The sequence below is a fragment of the Chrysemys picta genome, chromosome 13, assembly GCF_011386835.1.
Source record: "Chrysemys picta bellii isolate R12L10 chromosome 13, ASM1138683v2, whole genome shotgun sequence".
In the NCBI taxonomy this organism is placed as follows: domain Eukaryota; kingdom Metazoa; phylum Chordata; order Testudines; family Emydidae; genus Chrysemys; species Chrysemys picta.
Window position 1 is genome coordinate 26,969,436 of NC_088803.1, and position 24,359 is coordinate 26,993,794.

The 24,359-nt window shown below is 42.9% G+C and overlaps 1 protein-coding gene across 4 annotated transcripts in view; it reads left to right on the forward strand.

The window, feature by feature from the left end:
* CBFA2T2 (CBFA2/RUNX1 partner transcriptional co-repressor 2) overlaps nucleotides 1-24,359 on the forward strand; it is a 94,536-nt gene that overhangs the window by 6,439 nt on the left and 63,738 nt on the right. The window contains exon 1 of one of the 4 annotated variants that reach the window (XM_065565697.1): nucleotides 7,859-8,067. The exons of the other annotated variants lie outside the window; for them this stretch is intronic. Coding sequence (XP_065421769.1) covers nucleotides 7,917-8,067 — 151 coding nt within the window. The 5' untranslated portion in view covers nucleotides 7,859-7,916. Of the gene's footprint in view, nucleotides 1-7,858; nucleotides 8,068-24,359 lie in introns of those variants that run through there. 4 annotated transcript variants of the gene reach the window in all.

Here is a 24,359-nt window from a genome sequence, read left to right on the forward strand (position 1 = left end):
TGCTGTTTTTACTAGAAGTAGCAATGATCTAACCTAGGTCAGCTATGTCGACACAAGCTGCAATTAAATCTCTGGATTGCTGTCTAGACGTACCCTTTGCCTCTTCATGCCTTGGTTCCCCATCCGTAAAATAGGAAGAGGAATGCTTCCTTACGTCTCAGAGGTTCTGTTAGGATAAAAGTACCAATGTTTGTGAGGTGCTCAGATATTATGATGATGGAGACCATGTAAGTAGATAAAAAGCAGGCAAAAAAAATTGTGTGAAGTATCAGTTATTGTTAACCATATGGGCAGCAGCTGAACACTAAGGAGCTTGATGCCAACACTTACTGCACAGTGAAGTGTAGTATTTGTCCAAGGACCTTTGCATTTTGTCTTTGATATTTAGAAAGCAAGTCAGCAGGAGTGGGCATATAATGTCAGTAATGCCAAATATATGCATTGGCTTGGTTATTTGGCTAATGTTTTCATTACATTAATGAACAAATTTACTGGCTGCATTGATAAAGTACTGTGGAATCCTTAAATGTTTTCTATGAAGCTGATAGTTCAGAATACAAGTGGGAATGCAGGTGACCCTGGGTGTTTGAAATTCGGAAAATTTCAGATTACTTTAAAATAGATACTAGCCTTCACTTCCATATCCCTTTCTGATGCTCAGAAAATAAAACTGATCTTTTAGGGACTTGACCTTGCTATTACCCTGGGGTAAATTCATTGGCTTTAGTAGAGTTACTCTTCCTTTATACCAGAGTAGGTAAGATCAGAAGTGGGCCCTGAATCTTTTGAACTGGCTGAACAAGAGAAGCATTTTCTTGAATATGGTGTGTGACTTTTCTGAGCACTGGATTGAAAACAGCACATATGTGAGGTAGAACTCATGAACTGATTCGCTTCAGAGCAATGTTGAAATGAAAAGTCACTGAACTTGAGACCGTTATTAAGAATTCCATCATATTTTAACCAAGTCTCACAGCTAGCTCAATTTTTACACTAAGCCTCTAAAATTAAAAAAAGAAGAAAAAAAGCCTGTTCTGCCTTCACTTCTGTTGGTGTAAATCAGGAATGAGTCCATCTGTGGAGTTAGTGTGGCATAAAACTGCTGTAAGTGAGAAGGCAATCAGGCGCCACAAGTCCTCTGGTACGGAAAGTTATGGATCCAGTGCTTTAACCCAGATAAGTGATTCACCTGAAACTCTTCCAGGCAGTTTGAAACTATTTTTCCAAGGCTTGTCCTTGCCTCCTGTGGAGAGTATCAATGAAAGAAAGTCTGTGGCAGAAAATTGTCCCTATGTCCATCTTCTCTTCCCCACACCTGAAGCCTGTCTAATTAAACAGGGAAGATACCATCTGATGTCTGTTCTGTTGTCTATATAAACTTCAGTCTCCAGGATTGTCAAGGCTGCACCTTTCATTAGTGCTAAAATTCCCCCTCCTCCCCAACAAAAAGCCCATCCGTCTGGAAAGAGAAGCACTTTAGGGGGGATTTGATAGCAGCCTTCAACTACCTGAAGGGGGGTTCCAAAGAGGATGGAGCTCGGCTGTTCTCAGTGGTGGCAGATGACAGAACAAGGAGCAATGGTCTCAAGTTGCGGTGGGGGAGGTCCAGGTTGGATATCAGGAAAAACTATTTCACTAGGAGGGTGGTGAAACACTGGAATGCGTTACCTAGGGAGGTGGTGGAGTCTCCTTCCTTGGAGGTTTTTAAGGCCCGGCTTGACAAAGCCCTGGCTGGGATGATTTAGCTGGGAATTGGTCCTGCTTTGAGCAGGGGGTTGGACTAGATGACCTCTTGAGGTCCCTTCCAACTCTGATATTCTATGATTCTATGAACTGCTACAAGTAATGAGTTATTCTTCAGCTGAACTTTGTTCTATAAATCAACCTTTAAGTTACAAGCAGAGACACGAGATCAGTGGGCAGAGAACCCTGCATCCTTTGAGGGGTCAGAGTCTTCATGCAGCTTTTCCCTTGAATGTACAGCATTCTTGAAAATTTGAGACTTCATTTGAAAATAGCCCTCACCCTTCTGGTTGTAAGGATGCTTTAAATCATGTGCTGCTGGCCTGACTGGAGCCTGAACAGTGACATAATAACACTGCTTGAAACATCTCATTCCACCCAAAAAATCATCTAATTGGGGTGCCAGGTTTCAGAACTAGCTGGCAATTTAAAATGTTAATATTAGCCATTTTTCTATTGATCATTTCAGAAGGAACTGTCTAAAGCAGGTATGTACCTGATGTTCCATTAATTTAAAACAGTGCTGTAGATAAATACTGCTGCGGCTTTTAAAGACCATCTAAGCTTGTCTTTGTTAAAGTGAATCAATAAAAAAACCCAATAAAGGGCTAGTTCTGCTGTCTCTAATGTCTCCCCTTCTCCTAGTATCTGGGGACTCTGTTGTTGTAATAGCAAGTGCCTCCAAATATATCACCTGGGGCCAATGTGGCTCTTGTATGTGTTTGCCCAGCCATTTCTAATGCACTCATTACTGTAACTTCTAGGTGCAGATCTTGAGGTGGATCTCACGCTGCTGTCCCCCATGTACAGCAGTTGCAGGGCCTGGGATACTGAGCAGAACATGCTGGGATGATCTACGCTCCCAGCTAGACAATGGACAACTTCATAATGTGACACCTTTTGCAGCCTTTACTGCCCTCCCCACCCTGCCCAAAATGTTGCCATCTCTGATGTGGGGCCTCCTGGTTGTTGGGGTAGGGGAAGAGACTGATCTCAGGGCTCTGGAACTCTTGTGATGGGAAGAGGAATGGTCCTGTGAGGAAAATGCCATTGGGAGAGCCTCTGCTCCCCACACCATGTGATTTCCTGTAATGAGCCACATGAAGCATTTATTGCTATTCCTATTGCTGCTATAACAGCATGCCTCCATCGTGATAGTAATGACAAGTATTTATAGAACACCTCGCCGAATGGTGGACACTTTACAGGAGGCTTGGGAGGCGACTGGTGGCTTTTTCTCTCCTTAGGTCATCTTCTGGGGGTAGCCAACTGGCCTTTCTCCCCATGCCAGATCTTTAGGGAGTTACCAAAGGCGCCCTGAGCCCCCCTCTCGCCAAGCTCAAAGCAGGCTGTATAATTTTCAGGGACGGAGCTGCTGCAAGACTAAAGGTTGAGGTGTGGCTAGCGTGCTGAGCTGGCAGAACTCCAGTCCCAACTTCCAGAGCCTGGGCCCAGGCACTACCACCACACCATGCTCGTACACAGTCCTGTCAGATACAAAATGCTGGATTCCTGCACTGCAGCCTTGGAGAAGCTGTGGGTTTTCCATAGAACTTGTTCCAACAGCAATGCCTGCCCTTATCGTATTTCTTAAGATGTTCAGTGACCCATATCTTATGTTATCTGGTATTAAGACATAACTTAAGAAACAACACATATTTCCCAGATTTGGGTCTCTAACCCCACTGACTGTTGTTGCCAAAATTCCGCAGAGATATCAGCCTCTTGATTAGATGCTGTTCAAAGACAGAAATGCTTAAAAGCCATGTGGGCTCTTCCTTCTCCGAGGCCGTACCTCCTTAGATCTAATGAAGGTTACATGGGCCTTGCAAGGAGACTGTACTCCAAAGGCTATTTCTTGGTACCAAATCTTCAGTAGTCTTTGTGGTTACACTGCAAACAAGATTATCCGATACGCTTATCCAGAACTTCTTGTTGTCTAAAGCAGTCGCGGCTCCAGATATAGGGAGTTTCAATAAAGCAATGTCTGAGTAAGTGTGTGTGTGTGTGCGCACGCACACACTCACATGTGTGAGGAGCCCAAGAGCCAGAGTGTGGAGTGATTTAGCTGATTCCGAATGCTAAAATACCATGGAGCCCAACGGCTCCCAGGATTTCCACCACCATCCTGGCTCCTCTGTTCAAGGAACCCGGCCAGCAGCCTTTCAAGTCTGCAGCCAGGATCTTCCCTCCCACTTACCCATAGCTTTGTGGGGGACCAAGATACTGTTGGATATTCGGGACTCTATAGGGTTTTTGTTAGGGAGGGGAAAAAGTGTTCAAGGTGTTTGGCTCCCTGATGGGCCATATTCAGGCAGGGGACTGGGTTTATCTTGTGACATCACTCGGATGTATGACATTTCTAGCTCAGAAACACTAACTTGTGCTAAGCTTGTCTTATCTGTGGACATGTTTTTCTAATTAAAGACAAAGCTCAGTAAATATTTTTTAAATGATTGAATTGCCAAAGTATGAAAAACACATGTTGGGAGGCAGACGCACTGAATACCATGTGCGATTTCCCATAGCCCTCCATTCAAGAAGGTTAGTGTGATGCAGATCTTAGAGCTGTGGATGACAGGTTTATCTGGGATGATTGGCAAAGATTTATAAACTAAGAGGGATTTACTTAATACACACACCTCTCGCCCTCTCCCTGGTTCCACCCTGTCTCAGAAATAGGAAATTGGGATCACATTAAAGTCCTAATTGGTTTGGCTCCAGCAAAGGTTTGGCGGCTGCCAAATAGTTAATTTATTGTGTGAGAGTTTGGCCATGTGTTGAGAGGCAAATTTGCTTTAAGCAAAGGATCTTTTGTAAACTGAACATCTATTCATTCAGCAGGCTCTGTTTACAAGCGAGCTCTGAGCGGCCCCAGGAGAAAGGGGCCTGTTTTACATAACAATCAGAACACAACAGGGCCCATGGACTCCAAAACAGCAGGGGAAGGGAAGAGAGAAGGTTTGGGTTTTTCGAGCCCTGATCGCTCTTTGCCATGAGCTGAATCAATGGATGCAGGGTTTGTCCTCTCTTCCCTTGTCAGAAAAGCTTTGGAAATCCTTGGACGAAACAGTTTAAAGGGGTTTTTAGTCTGGCATTAATTTTAAGTTTCCCAAATGTTTGTCATGGTGAAGGTGGGGGAAGCTCTGAGGAGAAAGGTTTGGAAAGAGAAGCAGCCCTTGCGCTGTCACCTCTAGCACAACCAGATGGGGAGACCCACAGGGTGGTTAGTTTTCTTTTCCTGTATGTTATTAGGAAGAGTAAATTGGAATGCACTTTTATCTGGCTGGCTTCCTGTAGCCCTGCAGGACCTTGCTTTGTTCTTGATCCTGGTACTCTGTGAGATCACTCTTGCTGTTGATAATTTTTCATGTTATATTTGTTATCTCTGGCTGTTTTCTCTTGGGTCTGGTGAATCTAGTAAGATTTGACTCGTGTGAACTTGTGTGGGAAGCAGGCTCAGGCAGTCTCAGGCTCTCATGTTGGCTTTAACTATAAACCGCTCTTATTTAGAATATCCTCTTTATGTTTGGTGTTATTGAAATGGAAGTTGCATGTAGTGGACAGGATATTGCAGACTGAGATGCAATATCTTATTCCTAGCGTGGCTCTGGACTTGGCATATGGTTTGAAGAAGCTGATAGGGACTAAATCATGACTAATATTATCTTTAATTTATCACTGACAGTTAAATAACTACGTGTTAGGGACCTGCTTCCAGCTAAGAAGAAACAATGGTATTACTGCGGTGCCCAATGGCACCCTTATTGTCAATTGTCATTTCCATTACAAAATTGATATCTTAAGGCTCAATATTTTGGCCATTTAATTTTCAGCTGCGAAATGTTCTATGCATGCTAACTAAAAGGCAAGCGCTCAAAGGGGGATTTCAGGTGCTTAGCCCTCAGAAGGAATTTGTTCTTGTGCCTTCAGATATTTCAAAGTGCTGAGTGTTTAGGAGAAATTGGTAAGTGGTTGCAACACACTCTCAGCAATACTTTTCCTTCTGTACCTTTCATCTGCTCCTCAAGCAACTTCCTTAGCTGTGATAAAATCCATTAAGTCCTGTTCATGATCCAAAGCCAAATACAATGCAACTATTGATTTGTGTAAATGTAACTTTTCTCCTGATAATTGTAATAATTCTGAAGACACCTAATGATAGTACAAAGTCAGTAAAGGTGTATTTTGTGTATGTATCAAACACTTCCAGTGGAAACATCATCATTGTCACAACTGAATGTTAATCAATTTGTGTGTGCGGGAAGGGGGGAGTTGCAGAGGCATCAGTTCAACAAACAAATTTAGATCAAGCCGAACCTCTTTGTACCAAAGCTGCTTCTGCCTGGGGCTGCCACATGCTATTCTGACACACAGACTAACACATTCAGCATGTGCCACCCTCCGTTTGCCAGTTTTAGTGTTGAGATGATGGCAGGTTCAGGCAGCATTAACTGCTTTGTACAGACAAGCTGCGAGGGTGTTGGAGCAAACAATAAGGATTGTTTTATAGAGCATCTTTTCATCCAAAAGGATCCTAAAGAGTGTAAACTCTTGTCCAGGAAACTCTTCTGCACCCACCACTCAATTTGAAATCCAGCCACCTCTGGGGTTAATTACAGTAATTGTTTCATAGCACACAACACTACATAACAGTTTAGGCAGGAAGCAAAGAGGAATACTCTATCCAGTTGCAGAACAAAATAGAATTAATATCAGGATTTTCCTCAAATAGCAGAACCATCTTCATTCCAGCTTAGCCCAAGTTGGATGAAAGTCTTATCTCCATTTTCTTTCTTTTTTTTTTTTTTTTTTTTTTTTGCTTTAAAGAACATCTTACTTAAATCAAGTCCTTCTTAATGTAATGATTTAAAGTAGCAAATTTTAGCCAGAAATTCTTATGAGCTCCTACCACCCGCGGTGTTTGCAGTTCAGATTACTTTACCTGTGAGAGCTGTTGACCTTCCGACACCAGTGGCCCAGCCTTTACTCTTTAAGCTGGTTAACTGTCTAGTTTCTGTTCCACAGTTTGCTCAAAAATGCCACCACCTTCATGAAACTGTTAGTCTCACTTTCAGAGATGCATGGACCAGGAACCATTAAAAAGCAGTTAAACCTAGCTTGGGGTCATGTGCCTCAGTGTTAACACCTGCCTCCTGTTTGTAACTGGGTACATGGCTAAGGAAAACAGCAATGGCTGGAAGGTGAGTGTGGATCTGTGGAAGGGAATATCTAATATACAGGGTCTTTTTTAGAAGTAGCCTACTTATCAATAACTGCAGTCCTCCATCATGGGGTAACTTTGTTGGAAGTAAACAGTGGCTGGGATGATTAGGATATGGAACCGCCTTTCTGTCTCCATAAGCTTAAGCATGCCAGTGGTTTGAATCTGCAGACCAGAACTTTCCAACTGGCTACATTTACCAGGATGACTGCACCATCCACAAATGGGGGTGCATCAGTGCTTTTTTGCACCTGTTTTATAACACAGCAGTACAATATGCAGGGCATCCAAGTAGTTTATACCCCAGCAAACACATCCTGGCATTGGGAACATGAGTTTCCATCTCATTAAGCTGCTGGCAAAGCCTTGGTAATTCCAGTCACTGGTACAGCACAGGAATTATCCCCCCAACACTGCTTCTGTCAGTCCAGAAAATCACTGTTTATTCTCACCAGTTGTGTGTTTATGTTTGAGGGAAGGAGAGATTGTGTTGAGACCATTGTGAACTGTTGCTTCAGGTTTCAGAGTAGCAGCCGTGTTAGTATGTATCCGCAAAAAGAACAGGAGTACTTGTGGCACCTTAAATTTGTTTAATAAATTTGTTAGTCTCTAAGGTGCCACAAGTACTCCTGTTCTTTTTGTTGCTTCAGTGTGGTCTGCTTTAGTGTTCTTGTTATAAGAACAAAGGTTTTTTTTAAATACTTATATAATTGAGGATTTATATACATTGATCTATACAGGGGATCTATACCTAGGTTACAATGTTAAATTTGTTGAAATCTATGGTTTTTAAATGCAACAGCTTGCACTGATATTAAAGCTTACAGAGGCTAGATTGCTTAGCAGTTAGCAATGGTGTATGGAGCCTTTCACTTCTAGATTGACTGCAGCCCAGGTTGGCATTAACAAAGTTATTACCATCTGACAGCTGTTTGTTGGCCTGTGTGAAATGAGTTGTTGGTTTCAGTCCATTCCCAGCAGACAGGTGTCCATATCACAGTTGGTCTTTTTTTGGCAGACTCAACAGAGATGCCAGAGATTAAATAGACCATGGAGACCGGGCTCTCAGGCTCCTAGAAGTGAGCCTCTCCAAGTAAGAGGTGAGGCATATTGATGGAAGAGTGATATGCATGTGTTGTGGGGTTGTTTCTGTGGTGGAGGTTGCAAGGGAAGTTTGCACTGCTTGTGATTTTACAGGCTTCAAAATATTTTGTATACAGAGAAGAGAATCCTGTACCTTGGGCCCTGTATTTCATTACATAACTCGTAATAGTCTTATACAAAATACACTTTGGAGGTTTGTATTGCAGCCTTAGTGAGAAAGGGCCATAAAGGAGAGGTCTTGCAGGTCTTTCATGAAAATCTCTGTACTTCATGAAATGCTCTGCTATTTCTTCATTAAAACAGGATTATCCAGTTGAGATTATCCATTTCACATGGGTTGGGCAAGCAGCACTCTTCCATTTTCATGTTAAAATCCTCTAGGCTACAGAGACTCATTGTAAATCGGCTGAGGTAAGGGAGAGTTTTTAGTATCCAGGAGGCTGAGCAGTGCAGAGTTTTGGAAATGTGACTTGAGATGAGGAGCTTTTATATTCAATTATGTTTGACTTTTGGACCCATGGAACAGATTTGTTGGTTGTCTTTGCAAACGGCATCTCCAGCAATTCTTATCATTCAAGAGTCCCTTCTCAGAGATTCCTTCTGGCCTCCACTAATCGCTTTTTTAAATCTAAACCTTAGGGAAAGAGCTCAGAGTTTTTCTAGACATGACACCAAGCAAATCAGCCAGGCAAATAGTGTTCATTTGCATAGAGATCTTCTGTATGGTGACTCCTCAAGCTTCTTTTGAAACGATGCTCTCAACCAGAATCTCATGGTTGTCCTCGTTACACCAAAACATAGCATTGGTCACTGCAAAACTTTATCCCACTTCTAATGTAAGTTTATTGCATCTGATCCAGTTTCATAAAACTTAAATTCTAGTAAAGGTTCATCTTACTTGGGAAATGCCCTTCAGCTCATCTTTTCCACATTTGGGTTGGGCAGGCTGAGAGAACTCATCCCTGTATATATGTGTGTGCAGTGTCTTTCACTGCACATTCTTCACCATGTCTGCAGTCGCAGTATGAACATCCCATTTGCTTCTCTGGAAACTTACAGGGAGTGGTCATGGTGGTGGTGAAGGTAGAAGTAGCAATACATGTGGCAATCAGATTTATTAGACAGGATCTTTGTCTAATAAGAATTTGGACTCTTTAGGTCCTTTTTGAACTACTTTATTATCCAAGCTGCAAGACCAAATTGTACACAGGCATAATTGGCCAACATGTGAAATAATGAAAAATGGCAGTACTCTTTTGTTACAATGGACATGCCATTGACATTTTCTCTAGATTTATAAACAAATAAAATAGAGCCTATCCAAGGGTCTAGGTGTCTCTGCCATAAATTACAAAAAACAAATAAAATGTAAATCACCAAAACTCCCCTCCCTTCTGCACATCTACCCCCAGTCAAAACCCATCCTGTTTCGTAGCACGTGTCTCGCAATGTGCGCTGAAGGCTAGCAGTCTTGGGCTATTTTAGACATGGGGGGAGCTTTTTCCAGAACTGAGGGCCACTTTGGAGAATGCTCTGATGCCAGACCCATCTCTTTTAAGTTATTGGGATCCAGCTGGTGTGCCTCTGCTGATAGCGTGCGGCAGTATAGCTGGAGGAGAGAGCCATTTAGGGCTTTATTGATCAAAATCAACACTTCATCTTCAGTCTGAGAACCAACAGGCAGCCAGTGCAGATCATGGAGCACAGGTGTCATGCACTGTCACCTGGAAACATCACTTAATAGGCAGGCTGCTGCTATCTGCACTCATAGACTCATTGACTTTAAGGTCAGAAGGGACCATTATGATCATCTAGTCTGACCTCCCGCATGATGCAGGCCACAAAAGCTGACCCACCCCCTTTCCCTTAACTCAGCTGTTGAAGTCCCCAAATCCTGTGATTTAAAGACTTCAAGTCGCAGAGAATCCTCCAGCTAGCGACCCCCGCCCCATGCTGCGGAGGAAGGCGAAAAACCTCCAGGGCCTCTGCCAATCTACCCTGGAGGAAAATTCCTTCCCGACCCCAAATATGGCGATCAGTAGAACCCTGAGCATGCAGGCAAGATTCTCCAGCCAGACCCTCATTGACCATTGATACTATTTACCAGCGATGGCACGTTGTTGACTAATTGACTAAAATCACGTTATCCCATCAAACCATTCCCTCCATAAACTTATCTAGCTTAATCTTAAAGCCAGAGAGGTCTGTTTCCCTCAGAAGGCTGTTCCAAAATTTCACCCCTCTGATGGTTAGAAACCTTAGTCTAATTTCAAGCCTAAACTTCCCCACGGCCAGTTTATATGCATTCGTTCTCATGTCCACATTAGTACTGAGCTGAAATAATTTCTCTCCCTCCCTGATATTTATCCCTCTGATATATTTAAAGAGAGCAATCATATCCCCCCTCAGCCTTCTTTTGGTTAGGGTAAACAAACCGAGCTCCTCGAGTCTCCTTTCATACAACAGGTTTTCCATTCCTCTGATCATCCTAGTGGCCCTTCTCTGTACCCGTTCCAGTTTGAGTTCATCCTTTTTAAACATGGGAGACCAGAACTGCACACAGTACTCCAAATGAGGTCTCACCAGTGCCTTGTATAACAGAAGCAGCACCTCCTTATCCCTACTAGATATACCTCGCCTAATGCATCCCAAGACCGCATTAGCTTTTTTCACGGCCACGTCACATTGCCGACTCATAGTCATCCTGCGGTCAACCAGGACTCCGAGGTCCTTCTCCTCCTCCGTTACTTCCAACCAATGCGTCCCCAGCTTATAACTAAAATTCTTGTTAGTCATCCCTAAATGCATCACCTTACACTTTTCACTATTAAATTTCATCCTATTTCTATTACTCCAATTTACAAGGTCATCCAAGTCTCCCTGCAGGATATCCCGATCCTTCTCCGAATTGGCAGTACCTCCCAACTTTGTGTCATCCGCAAACTTTATCAGCCCACTCCTACATTTGGTTCCGAGGTCATTAATAAATAGATTAAATAAAATTGGACACAAAACTGAACCTTGAGGAACTCCACTGGTTACCTCCCTCCAACCTGACAGTTCACCTTTCAGTACGACCCGCTGCAGTCTCCCCTTTAACCAGTTCTTTATCCACCTCTGGATTTTCATATCTATCCCCATCTTTTCCAATTTAACCAATAATTCCTCGTGCGGTACCATATCAAACGCTTTACTGAAATCAAGGTATATTAGGTCCACCGCATTTCCCTTATCTAAAAAGTCTGTTACTTTCTCAAAGAAGGAGATCAGGATGGTTTGGCACGATCTGCCTTTCGTAAAACCATGTTGTAATTTGTCGCAATTGCCATTGACCTCAAGGTCCTTAACTACTTTCTCCTTCAAAATTTTTTCCAAGACCTTGCATACTACAGATGTTAAATTAACAGGCCTGTAGTTACCTGAGTCACTTTTTTTCCCTTTCTTTAAAATAGGAACCACATTAGCTATTCTCCAGTCCAACGGTACCACCCCTAGCTTAAGTTTCTGGATTGATTTAAAGTGTTAACTCCAGATAGCAATTCTGAGGTGATAAAGGGTAACAGTGGCCAGATCCACATCCAAAAGAAGCATTTACAATCATCTAGCCAGGTGCAGGCGGTAAAATGCCTTCCTGGACATTGCTGCTGTATGATCATTTGTGTACCAACCCAACCCCCAGATTACACTCATGGGTCACAAATGATAATGTCTCACCCTCAATCAAAGATAGTGAAAATACACTTGCTGCATCTTCCAGTTGCTTCCAGCATCAACTCAGTCTTATCTGGACTGAGTTTCAACCTGTTTCCTCTCCTCTATGCTCAGTCTCCCTTGGGACAGTGGGCCTGACACTCAACAGCTGTCCAGGTCAAGAATATTTTTTATGTCTGACTTTCAAATTTAATATGTTGGCCATCTAGAAACATTTTCTTATTGATGATTAATGGATCTTGGTACATTACATTTGTGTGAAGTTTGCCTTTAAAATAAAATTAAGGTTTAGGGTTGGCAAAAAAACCAACCACATGAGACTCCAAGGACTTCATTGTTTTTGTTGAACTGTCGATCAAAAGCTAAGCAAATGTAAGTGATCCTTGTTCAATATAAAAATCTATGTGCCAAATTTCAGATCAGTGGTGTTTGAAATGGCCAACATTTTAAGTGCCCGTGTAGGATTCACAGTCAAAATGCTGATATGGCCTTAACGAGGTCAGTGCTGTGGGGAGCTGTTGTAACTCTAATCGACTTTTAAAGCACAAGGCATGGATATGAAAGGCCAGGTGTTTGCCTTTAACTGCAGCTGCACCATCTGTGGAAACAGGTGGAGATGCTCAGGGTAGTCAGCAAAACACAACTGGTAAAAGTTAAGAAAAGACATCTAATATGCTATTTTACCTGAGTAAAATGGACCCCCAGTGGAATCACATGCAATTAAACACAGCTTCACCTTAGCGTAGGTGTTGACTGGACACAGGATTAATAAAATGAACAAAAAATAAATGCATGTTTCAGCTGTGTTTGTTCTCTCTGGGCAGCAAAGCTGTCAAATCAAACCAGCCATTTCAAAAACTGTTTGTGGGTCACTGAATATTGGGCAGATATGCCTACTTCACCGGACTCTTAATGCCAAACCCTGCATGTTACTGAGAATGTTGTACTTTAGAATTGACTTTTTTTGCTGTCTCCCTTGGTCAATTCTGATGTATTTAACTTAATGATTACATTGAAAAAGATTGCATTTTTTAAATTGTTGTTTTGTGAATTGGCCTGTTGGAATCTGCCATGAAAATATATTGTAGGCAAACCCTGATTAATTTGAATCCCTGCACAAACTTTTGATGGACTGTTTAAACTAAACATAAAGCCTCAGTAGAAGTCTTCTGATCTGCGGTAATATGATGTTTGTAATTCAGCAAATTTTTTTTTAATGTAAATTAAAATTCTACTCTCTGAATGGTCCTCTTAAAGGCCTGTACGTTTATTATTTATTGGTATTGCACTAGTACCTGCAGGCCATGGTCTGAGCCCCATTGGGTGAGGCACTATGCAAACAGGTAACAATAAGTGTTTACAGTCTAAACACTTGAAATCAAAATGACTGTTCTCAGTGTGTGAAATTAAGCACGTGCATAAGTCTTTGCAGGATCAGGAGCCAATAATTTAATCTGAGGAGAATCCAACTGAGGTAGGTACTTGTACCTAAAAGAATAAAAAATATGAAAACTGCAGGTTTTTGTCTTTGAAATATTCAGCACAATTGTCACTTGTTTGAAGATACTGGATTCATAGATTCATAGATTATAGGACTGGAAGGGACCTCTAGAGGTCATCGAGTCCAGTCCCCTGCCCGCATGGCAGGACCAAATACTGTCTAGACTGTCTGGATAATTCATGATTTATTTATTTTTGTTAGTTTATTTGTCAAACTCACACCCTCTTGAGCACTGTATTTACATTGCTATAGGAAGCTTTCAGTCAAGCAGTGCTGGGTGGGAGCAGGCCACTTTGACTTCTTTTAAAAAAATAAAGGGGCTGATGAGTCTAGTCACCTTGTATTATGATGTTAAGGTACGTTACTAATTAGTTCTCCATTCTGGTATTGAGTATAAAACCCTATGCTTTTAATTAGAAAACATGCATTTCTTTGATGGAGATATTCATGGCAGTGGGGGTAGTGAGGTATTTTTGATGGAAAAGTAACTTTTGAAAGCTTTGAGTACGATTTATTCCTTGTATTTATTGATACATCCACTAGGGATGTCACTATTTATCTGATGTGGCTAGGTGCTCAGCTACCACGGTGGTGGGCAGCAGTATAAAACCCTAAAATAGATAGGTCAGTTTAATCCTCTGTCAGGAATAAGCAAAGCCAAATCACACAGATTTACACTGAAAAATGCAAGGGTTGGAGCTTTGCTGATGCTCACTGCACTTCCCTATTTGAACTGGACCCATGCTTTCTAGGTAGCTAAGGTGGGTTGGTGTGTTCTGTCAGCTTACACTTGATTTCAGATGTTTCTTCTATGGCACTGGCTTAATATTAGTTTTTGAGACCTAACACAACATGTAAATGAAATTACAGTGCATAATATGTTTGTTCAATGAAATAAATACAGTAGCACTATTCTCTGTGAATTTAAGGTGTTAACTTAAGTTGCAGTTTTACTCTGAAAAGTTGTCTATAAAAATGGCCCCATGCTACATAGCAGATCTGCCATTGTGTGAGTATTCAGTCATATCTGCTTGCTTTAGTGACTAAAATAGTTTTTTCTGCTTTTTCCTCCTGTTCACAGCGAGCTGGAGTTGATATTTCTTGTGTATCATCAACAGAATTGTTTATTAAATCCTAGAGACAGAGGTGGGGGGAGGTAATATCTTTTATTAGACCAGCTTCTGTTGGGGTGAGAGACAAACTTGCCGTCTTACACAGGGCTCTTCTTCAGATGATCCTCAGTCCCATCATAACAGTTTTTTATCTGTGAATTTTAAGAGCGTAGTCTCTTTTTGCTCAGCATAGCAATCCAAGAGCTCCCCTGGGAGAAGCACTTCTCACCAAACTTGTAGGAATGCTGACATTGTTCCTGGAATCGTGACCCTCCTCTTGACATACTTCATGGTGCTGGAAGAAAGCTTCATTTGTGACAAAAGATGAAGGTCAAGATTTTCAAACCCATTGGCCTGGAAGTTGGGCTCCTAAATCCATATTTAGGGGATTACAGATTTAAGTGGCCCAATTTTCAGAGGTACTAAGCAAAATGAAGGGCGGCTGCTGCTGCTTGGGGCATCTTTGCAAAACCAGGCTACCTTTTTTTTAGTTTCCTAAGTATAGATTTTTGAGCCTAACTTTAGGTCCCTAGGGCATACATTTTGTCCTGAGGTGAGTTTGTCTATGATATAATATCACGTTTTTCTTTAGCAGATGGCAAAGTGCTTGACCAAGGAAGTCAGTGTCATTATCGACATTTTACAGATGGGGAAACTCAGGTACAGAGTGAGGCAGTGACTTGCTCAAGGTCAGCCAGCAGGTCAGTGCCAGAGCTGGGAAGAGAACCGAAGGTCTCACAAATCCCAGGCCGATGCTCTGTCCACTAGACCACATTGCCTCCTAAAACAGTACAGAATCAGGAAAAAATAACTTTGCTGGGCAGGATTTAGAACATAAGAGTGGCCATACGGAGTCAGACCAAAGGTCCATCTAGCCCAGTATCCTGTCTTCCGACAGTGGCCAATGCCAGGTGCCCCAGAGGGAATGAACAGAACAGGTAATCATCAAGTGATCCATCCCCTGTTGGCCGTTCCCAGCTTCTGGCAAACAGAGGCTAAGAATGCCATCCCTGCCCACCCTGGCTAATAGCCATTGATGGACCTATCCTCCTTGAACTTATGTAGTTCTTTTTTGAATCATGTTATAGTCTTGGCCTTCACAGCATCCCCTGGCAAGGAGTTCCACAGGTTGTGCATTGTATGAAAAACGATTCTTTGCTGTGTTTGCAACCCAAACACTGAAGCTAGTGGGTAGTGAGAGCCAGACTGGACCTGGGCTGACTGCCAAGATACAAGTATCGTTCATAAGCCAAATTTTTTTAGTAAAAAAGGGAAGCACCAGAAAAGGGGGTCGGCTTATGAATGGGTATAGAGAGGGAGAGGTGGGACACAGCCCCTCCCACCAACAGAGGGAGCAAGGAGAGGCAGCACAGCCAGAAGGGAAGAGGCGGGACCGGAGTCTCTCCGCTTTTGGCCACGCTGCTCTCCCCAGCCTCCGAAGCAGCTGCAGCTCCAGGGCTGGCAGGCTGCAGCCGTGCCGCTCGGCCCCGCCCCCCAGAGCAGGCTGTGGCCGTGCTCACCGGAGCATTCTGCGGCCGTGCCGCCCAGCCCAGCCCGCTGGAACATGCTGCGGCTGCGCCGCCTGGTCTGGTCCGCTGGAGCAGGCTGCGGTTGCGCTGCCCCCTCCCCCCCAAATTTCCACACCAGTTGCTGTCCCGGTCTGTCAGAGTAAGCAGCTGGCGCTCCAGGACACTTTGTTTACTTAGGTTTCAGACTTGCAGCCGTGTTAGTCTGTATCCGCAAAAAGAACAGGAGTACTTGTGGCACCTTAGAGACTAACAAATGTATATCTATCTCCTCACTATATGTTCCATTCTGTGCATCCGATGAAGTGGGCTGTAGCCCACGAAAGCTTATGCTCAAATAAATTTGTTAGTCTCTAAGGTGCTACAAGTACTCCTGTTCTTTTTGTTTACTTAGGTTTACCTATGTGCCTGTGGACGCTCGAGATAAACAAACCATCTCCGCCCACCAGCGGCTTATTCTGATGGCCAGGGAACCAAAGTTTACTGACCCCTGAATTATAGGGTCGGCTTATGAACGGGTTATAAAAATTTTCCATTTTTACTTATCCATCTGGCGGGGGGGTCAGCTTATAAATGAACCGGCTTATGATCGAGTATATACGATAGTTGCTCTTGAAGATCCCACTAGGTGCTTATCTGCATCTTTAGGTTCCTAAATACCTTTAAAAATTGGCCTTTGGTACTTCTAGAGCCCGCCTGTGGCTCATGGTTACGTTTGCTCTGAGCCATAGTGCCGGGGCCGCTGCTGCATCACTAGCCCAAGCAATGCTGCCCAAAAGCTGTTGACTCTTCATGGCGCAGCCCGACATTGTCCGAGAAGGAGCAATGATGAGGGATGCCACTGCCTGTCAGTAATGGTGCTGTTTGAACAAGCAAGCAGTCAGCCATACTTTTCCCCAGTTCCTTCCTTCTACAGCTCCTCCTCTGTGCTCCCCCACAAAGATCCCAGCAGGCTGGGCTGGCAGGCTGGAGAGGAACAGCCTCATGGGCCCCTCCCTCCGTCCTTTGGTTTATTGATTGAGTGTATGCTTTTGGAGATGCAGTGAGTGTTTGAGGCAGCCAGTGAAGGGTACAGGGAGGTAGCTGAACTTGGCGTAAATGTGTCGGGGTGAAGGGAGTAGAATGAGCTTATTTTGGGATGGGGTTCTGTGTGTCTAAGGAATAGCCGGGGAGTTGAGGGTAGAATTTACAGTGATGATGAAACATGGGGAAGGAAGAGAAGAACTTCACAAAGGAGAGAAACAGGATGGCAAAGGAAGGAAAGAGAACAGATGCTGAAAATGTGCAGGAGAGACACCAAGAAGGAAGGCAAATTAGGAGTGAAGGGAAGAACAAATGAAAGGGAGACGCTGGAATTTACATCTTAAAAGTTACTAGTTGGTGGGAGGACAAACACTTCCAATAAATTGTGCATCAACTAATATCTTTGCATGTTCCAACACCGCAGCATGGCTGAAATCCGGCCATTCTTTGTCTGACCTCCACTCTTCTCCCCTGGCCATTCTGGTTTTTGATTGGCTTCCTGTACTAAGTGAAACCACAACCTTTCAAACTCCTCCAGGCAGAATGAAAGGCACATGGCATCAGTGTAAGAGGAGCCCCTTGCAGTCTACTGTGCTTGGGTGGGCGTGCTGGTTCTTTCGTAAACTAATAGCTCCCAGCAGTGCTGCTAAATCAGACTTCATGGAGCCAAGAGCTGAGAGCTTGGAATACCACTGCAGGCACAAAAGGTCTGTCTCTTTTCCAACTGCCACCATTTGTTATGAGGCTAATGATCCAGAGGCCCAATTGACAACAAGAGCAGGCTGCCAAAGATTGCCTTTGGGAGGAAAAAGTTCACATTTAGATAAAAACAAAACTGAAAGTTAAGTCACCCTTTTTTATTTTTTGTCTTTGATCGGGGAGGGGAGTGAGAGAATTCCATTCAGCATTACATCTGCAAAACTAACAAAAGTTTGGCAACAATCGGCATTCTAATTTATATTACTTCATTGGAAAGTGCTACTTCAAATCCATTAGTTGGTGGTTTGCAGTACAGTGTTGGTCACAGTTTTATAGCTTCTGGGTGCACTGCAAAATAGTCTTTTAAAGAGAGGTTGTGGTTTGGGTTAGAAACTTGGGTTTTAAAACCCAAGTTATCGGGTTAGTGACTGCTGTAGTCTGCCATGAGAGCAAACCTGGACTAGATGACCTATTGAGGTCCTTTCCAGCCCTACATTTCTATGATTTCCTTCTGTGCCGCTCCAGTACCATAACATATTTAGGCGCTATAAGCATGCAGAAGTAGTAAGGTACATGGGGAAGCAGCCACTTGGGATTTTGTTTTAGTGCAATTTCAAAAGAAAACCAACAATATTATTTCTGTGTAATGCTTGTGAATAAGAAATAGAAACCCATGTTGAGGGGTTAAAAACCTCTATTAAAACAGAGATGTGATAACAAAGAAACAAAACACGCTGTTGGCTGGGTTGGGAAAAGTCATCGGCCTTTAAGGAATAAAGTAATGATAGAGGGATGTACAATACCAGGAAGTAAACTGCCTCTGTGGGGCAGCATGTTTCACAGTGTACTTGAGGTGTTTGAGATCCATCACATTCATTTTATTAGCAAAAAGAACAGGAGTACTTGTGGCACCTTAGAGACTAACAAATTTATTAGAGCATAAGCTTTCGTGGACTACAGCCCACTTCTTCGGATGCATATAGAATGTGAATGTTATTCCTACAACAAGAGAGAATTCAGCAAATCACAGCATTGAAAGTTACTGCTTCAGTAGGTTTTTAACAGTCTCTGGTACTGTTTTCCTGGATCTTCCTCTTTTTTTGCCGGGGGGGTGGGGAGAGGGACGAGGCTAAGCTTTGAATAACTGTTTGGCGCGGAGTTCAAAGTGAATTGAGGGATGCTGCTAACAAGTCCTGGATATCCCAGGGATGTGCGAAAGAAGAGTGATGTGACTGAACATGGAAACAGGCTTTCAGAACTCTCTAAATGTGAATGCCCAGTCATTTTAACCTGTGAGACAGTACTTGTGGGCACAAAGGGACACAAAAGATTGAAGCCCTTTAATTACATAGCCCAAAATGTCAAAGATTTTCAGTGTGGTTTATAAGAGAATAATGCTTGAGGGTTTTTGAAGTGACCGAGTATGGTGATTGAGTTTGCCAGAAAAAGATTTCAACCAGTTTACATTCCAAAGCTGGTAAATATTCCTAATCATCCTGACTGAGATGGCTAGTTAAGAAAGATAAGAATTGCAGAAATCGGAGTTATGAGGATATATATCTTTTAATGAACATCTGAAGATGTATGAATCCAGAATTTTGTATTTTCACCCTGCCGTTTGGAAAATATTGTTGTTACAGAGCTATTGAACTAACTGTTTAAATTTAATCCTCTGCAGGCTGGGTTTTACTCTTTCCAAATAGGATTACTCATATTTTCCATATTTCAGTGTTTGGTTTAAATACCCGTGACGGCTACAGGGACTTGGATTTCTGGTCAGGGCAAGGGTGTTAGATTTAGAAAAAGTTCCTTTTGTTGGAAAGGATACAAAATTCTCAGGTATTTTTTCTTCACTTGTGAGGTCGAGTGGCAACAATGAACAGGTAACCTTTCCTTCCATTTTTCTCATGTGGCAAACATTATCTGTACAAATTCAGTAGACTGCATTGTAATAAGTGTCTGCTTAATTCATTGCTCTTGAACTTTTATTCCCAACCCCCTTCTTAGCCCCCCTTGCTGTTAAATGAAATTCCTTGCACCCCCAGTTCAAACTTTGAAATAAGCTGACATCACCTCATTCCGTGTGTGTGTGTCTATATACATAAAGTAAATATATTTAAGGTGTGGAAACTCACTCATTTTAACTGTATCCGACTTCAGTACATAGTACAGGGGTGGCCAAATTATGGCTCTTTTACCATTATAGGGCGGCTTGCAGATCTCCTCCCCGCAATTCTCCACCTACCAGACTGCGTGGGGAGGTGTGTGGGGGGAGCTTGGGATCTTGCAGTGGGGGGCGGGGGGGGGGTAGGAGCTTCTGCCCAGCGGGAAGAGGGCTCTCAGGGCTTCAGCTCCACAGGGCACAACTGCTAGGGCTTTGGACTTCAGCAGGAGTGAAGCTGAAGCCCCGACAGGCACACCCTGGCTCTCGAACTTCTGAAGATTGTCGTATGCGGCACAGAGGATCAGTACGTTTGGTCACTCCTGACATGGTAAAACCCCAACTGCTTAGTCCATTGAAATAATCAACACGTATTGCACTGGTACCAACAGGAGGCCAGCCTGTTATGGTAGACAGCCTGTTATCAGAATCGGCCATGTGCCGGTTTAAACAATGAACTTGTTGAAACAGGTATGTTTGTTAAATGTACTGAATTTACTCCACACCAAGAGATCTAATCTCCAGTCAGTGCACCTGAGAGGGTGGCTTCTGTGCAGCACTCTTGCTAACTTGAATTAGCATTATCCATGTTTCCCCCCCAGACAGCGATAGGCAGTGAGCTTCCCCTGAACCTTCAGAAGCATCCGAGTCTGCTGTCCTTTCCTGGGTCTACTGACTTTATATAAGGAATAAAGGGGGCAACCAAACATTTGACTTTCCTGCCAAACCTGGAGACTAGAAGAGGAGAAGGATTCCAATTGGTTTCCATTGCATTCCATTTACCATGAATTTACAGTTTCCATTTACCCTGACAAATGACTTTGGCTGCCCTGGTACTTTTGGATTTATTTTCTGTGCAGTGGAAAGTGGGGAGCTTAAAAAGGTAAATGCTTTCCATGGTTGCCATGAATAAATGTGAGGCGTCTTTCTAAGATAGGAGCCCAGAAAGCAAAAAATAAAGCTATGGTGCATCATGAAATATGTGAGGAATTTAATAGAAGTCAAAGCCAGTTCAGATTTTCTCTTTTTGCCAGGGAAATGGACTGTGATAGGCATAAAAATTCTACTGGAAACTGGAAAAATTCTCCAGATTTCCCAGAAACCACAGCTAGCAGCATATATCAATAGTCTGCAGTGTTCAAGCTTTGTTTTCATAGTTCTTTCCATGGAACGTTCCCATGTGAAGAAAGTAGAACCAGATTAATGCACAGAGACAGGGAGAGCAATTTTCCTAGCCGCTGCATGCAGTATTAGTTCTTTCCAGGGTGGCGTCCGTGCACAGTATCAACATCTGGGTTGCAGAATCCTTAGCGATGGCTGCTGTCAGAGCAAACTAGCTAGTTGCCTGTTTTAACTAGGAATCCTGCTCGATGTCTGTCAATTTATATGGTTTATTTTTTCTTGTTGGTAGGTCTTGTCTTTACATTTTTTCCTTCTGGTGGCAAAAGCGCAGGGAGTGGATGGGTTAGCTTAGCAGAAAATTTGATTCAAGAGATCTGCTCCAGAGATATACCACCATAGTTGAAGAAGTTGCGCTGTTTCTCAGTTGCTGAGCTTTTGTAGTGAGGAGTCACCAATAACTTATTTTGAAATACTTTCCGCTGTAAAGAAAAGTAAAGGATACAAAGCCATTCCCTTTTGGTCTAGTGAATGGAATACTGAGATGGGTTGCATTGATAGGCTATGCGACCATGGGCAAGTCACGTAAGACTTGGTCCAAAGCCCATGGAAGTCAGTGGAAAGACTCCTGTTGACTTCAGGATGAGGCCCCTAATCAAGGTTCACTCGCCTTTGTAAAGTGATTGATAGCAACAGATTAAAAAACATCCATATAAGTGCATATTTTTCTTTCTTACGGCGATGCCCCTTTCTGTCACAATGGGTATGTCTAAACTGCAAATAAAAACCCATGGCTGCCCTGTGCCAGCTGACTCGGGCTCCCAGAGCTTGGGCTGCAGGGCTGTTTTGTTGCAGTGTAGGCTTCCGGGTTTGGGCTGCAGCCTGAGCCCTGGGACCCTTCCACCTCACAGGGTCCTGAAACCCAGGCTCCATCCCAAGCCCGGAGGTCTACACAGCAGTGAAACAGCCCCACAGCTTGAGTCCAACGAGCCCGAGTCAGCTGGCATAGGCCAGCCTCGGGTGTCTAGTTGCTGTGTAGACAGACCCTATGAGGCTACTCAGTGCAGTTCCTTTCTGCTCACCTTGATGAGAAGTGGGTATGTCTCTTCTCTTGTTTTGACACAGACAAGTAAAGTAACATTTTAAATTCTCAGTCGGTTTGGTAAAGGATGGGCATATTTTCCTAATAGCTCTGTAACGCTGAATTAATATAACTGCAAACTGCTTTTAACATCCTTGATGTCTCTGATTTTTCTCCACTTAAAAACTATTTTCAGGGTTGTGAAAATAAGGGGAAAGATTTGTTTTGCCGCTGAGTGACAATTGACTGCTACAACAAAAGTTAGTGCTCTCAAAGGCATTCTTGCAGTTAACGACTTGAAATTAAATTTTGTAAGCCATTGGGGTTTTTGGTTTTTTTCTTTAAAAATACCTGAGAATATGCTGCTTGTGGGGAGGGGAGTCCTCCACAAGCTCACATGCCTGTTAACAAAGTGGTTTTCTTCTGATGGCTCCTCAGAAGCTTTCTGCCATTGATGGTATCATGAAGTGCCCTTGCCATCGGAGTATCTTTCTGTCATTTTAATAACACTGGTATGACACATCCAATTAAATCCACTCATACAAGAAGGATTTGAAAAACTTCAATGCTGCAATGTGCCTCTTTGCACAGAGTATGGATCTGGTCTCAATCACACACTTCAAGGCGTGGGTTTCTTAGTTGCCCATGATTATACTCTGAAAAGTGGCTCTCTTAAAATGTCACTGTGGGGCTTCATATTTGTATCCAAATGACTCGAGCAAATTTGCTCAAGTTACAAGAAAAAAGATGTTTGACCAGATCCATCTGGGCAGTGTGTCCACATTGCACTGCACTGTGTGGAGAATCTGATGGCAGAGCTGGTATATTTGGCCCTGGGAGGATCACTCCACCACATGGGGGACTTCTACTGGCATAGAGCCTCCTCTGCTACACCCTCACCCTGCTGCCAGCATATGGGGTTGACTAGAGGAAAGGCCGTGTGGCTGGGACTTCCTTGTGCTGTGTCTGTTCCTGACTGCAGTTTTGACCCCTTAGGGTCATTTGCAGCCAGAGTTAAAGCAGTCTTTGCCTGTTCTAATTTATGCTTGGGAACTAGCCGTATGTACAGCAGAATTGGGTGGAAATCAAGAGCAAGCTCTATGCCACCTTTTTTTATCCCCCCTTCCCCCTCCAGTAGCTGACAATAGTCTGGCCTGTTTCTTTTAATGATATATCCTGCAAACTCACTTTGAGTTCTGGAAACTGAGATGGGTTCTTTGGCTGATGCACCATAACCAATAACAAGGGATTTTGCAGATGGAACCTAGTTGACAAAGCAAAAAAAAAAAAAAATTCTGTTCTCTCTCCCAGAGCTGAACTAGCTAACAGGAGTTAAAGGGAAACCTTTTTTGTCACAAAACAAAGATATGAATCTGAACCACAGAACAGATCTGTTGAGTAAGGTGCCATTCTTATACAGTCATGCTTCTGACTCTATAAGGATGGTGAGATGCCCTCAGGGCCTCTGAATTTGTGGGAATACATTTGCACCACAACAATAATAAAACAATATTTAACCATTTTTTTTATGAAACTGCTGCATTAATATTTTATCAGTTTCCCTAATTGTGGTGTTTAGTCCTTGGACTTAACTAGCTGTCCGCAGCTGTTGCAAATTGACTTTTCCCCTGGCGGTGTTTGGGACTGCAGGCCAAAACATGAGGAAAATAGTTCTTAAGTTTTAAAGTTTTGGTTTTTTAACTTTTTAAACTTGTTTGTGTTTGCATAACTAAGATGCACTTTTTCTGTCTTATTTTGTGAAATATTGACAGCCTCAGTATTTTACATGTGCTTTGTAAAAGGTGGTAAACACACCCAAAACCCTAACTTTTCAAATGAAACATCTCTTGAACAGATCAGAACTTCACCTGCTTTAATCTCCCCTGATATAAATTATTTACAGAACAGTTGCATACCTGTAGGAGACTGATTGCAAATGTAAACTCTGATTCAACTTCTTTGGGGTAGAAAGGCTAAACGTGTCAGCTCTCCAAGTGATACCCTCCCCATGTCGTTGGAATGAATCATGTCATTCAAATGTATTATATACTAATAAAAAGCTAAGATGAAACTGAACTGTCGTGCAAAGGGAAACTATTGTAAAGGGACATTTAGGTTTATTCATTTCATTTGAACCCTTTCTTCTCAAGGAAGCTGAAATTTTAACATAATTTTTTTTATAGCTAACTTTCTTATTGGTGCACTGACATCTTGGTTGTCACTTCTTGGGACAGAGAGATCTGAGAATAGGCTTAAACTAGTGCACCCTCTGCTGGCTGGTTGGCTGACTAGAGCACAAATAAATACAGGCGTTGGGGATGTTTAATAGACCTTTTTTTAGTTAAATCTAGAAAA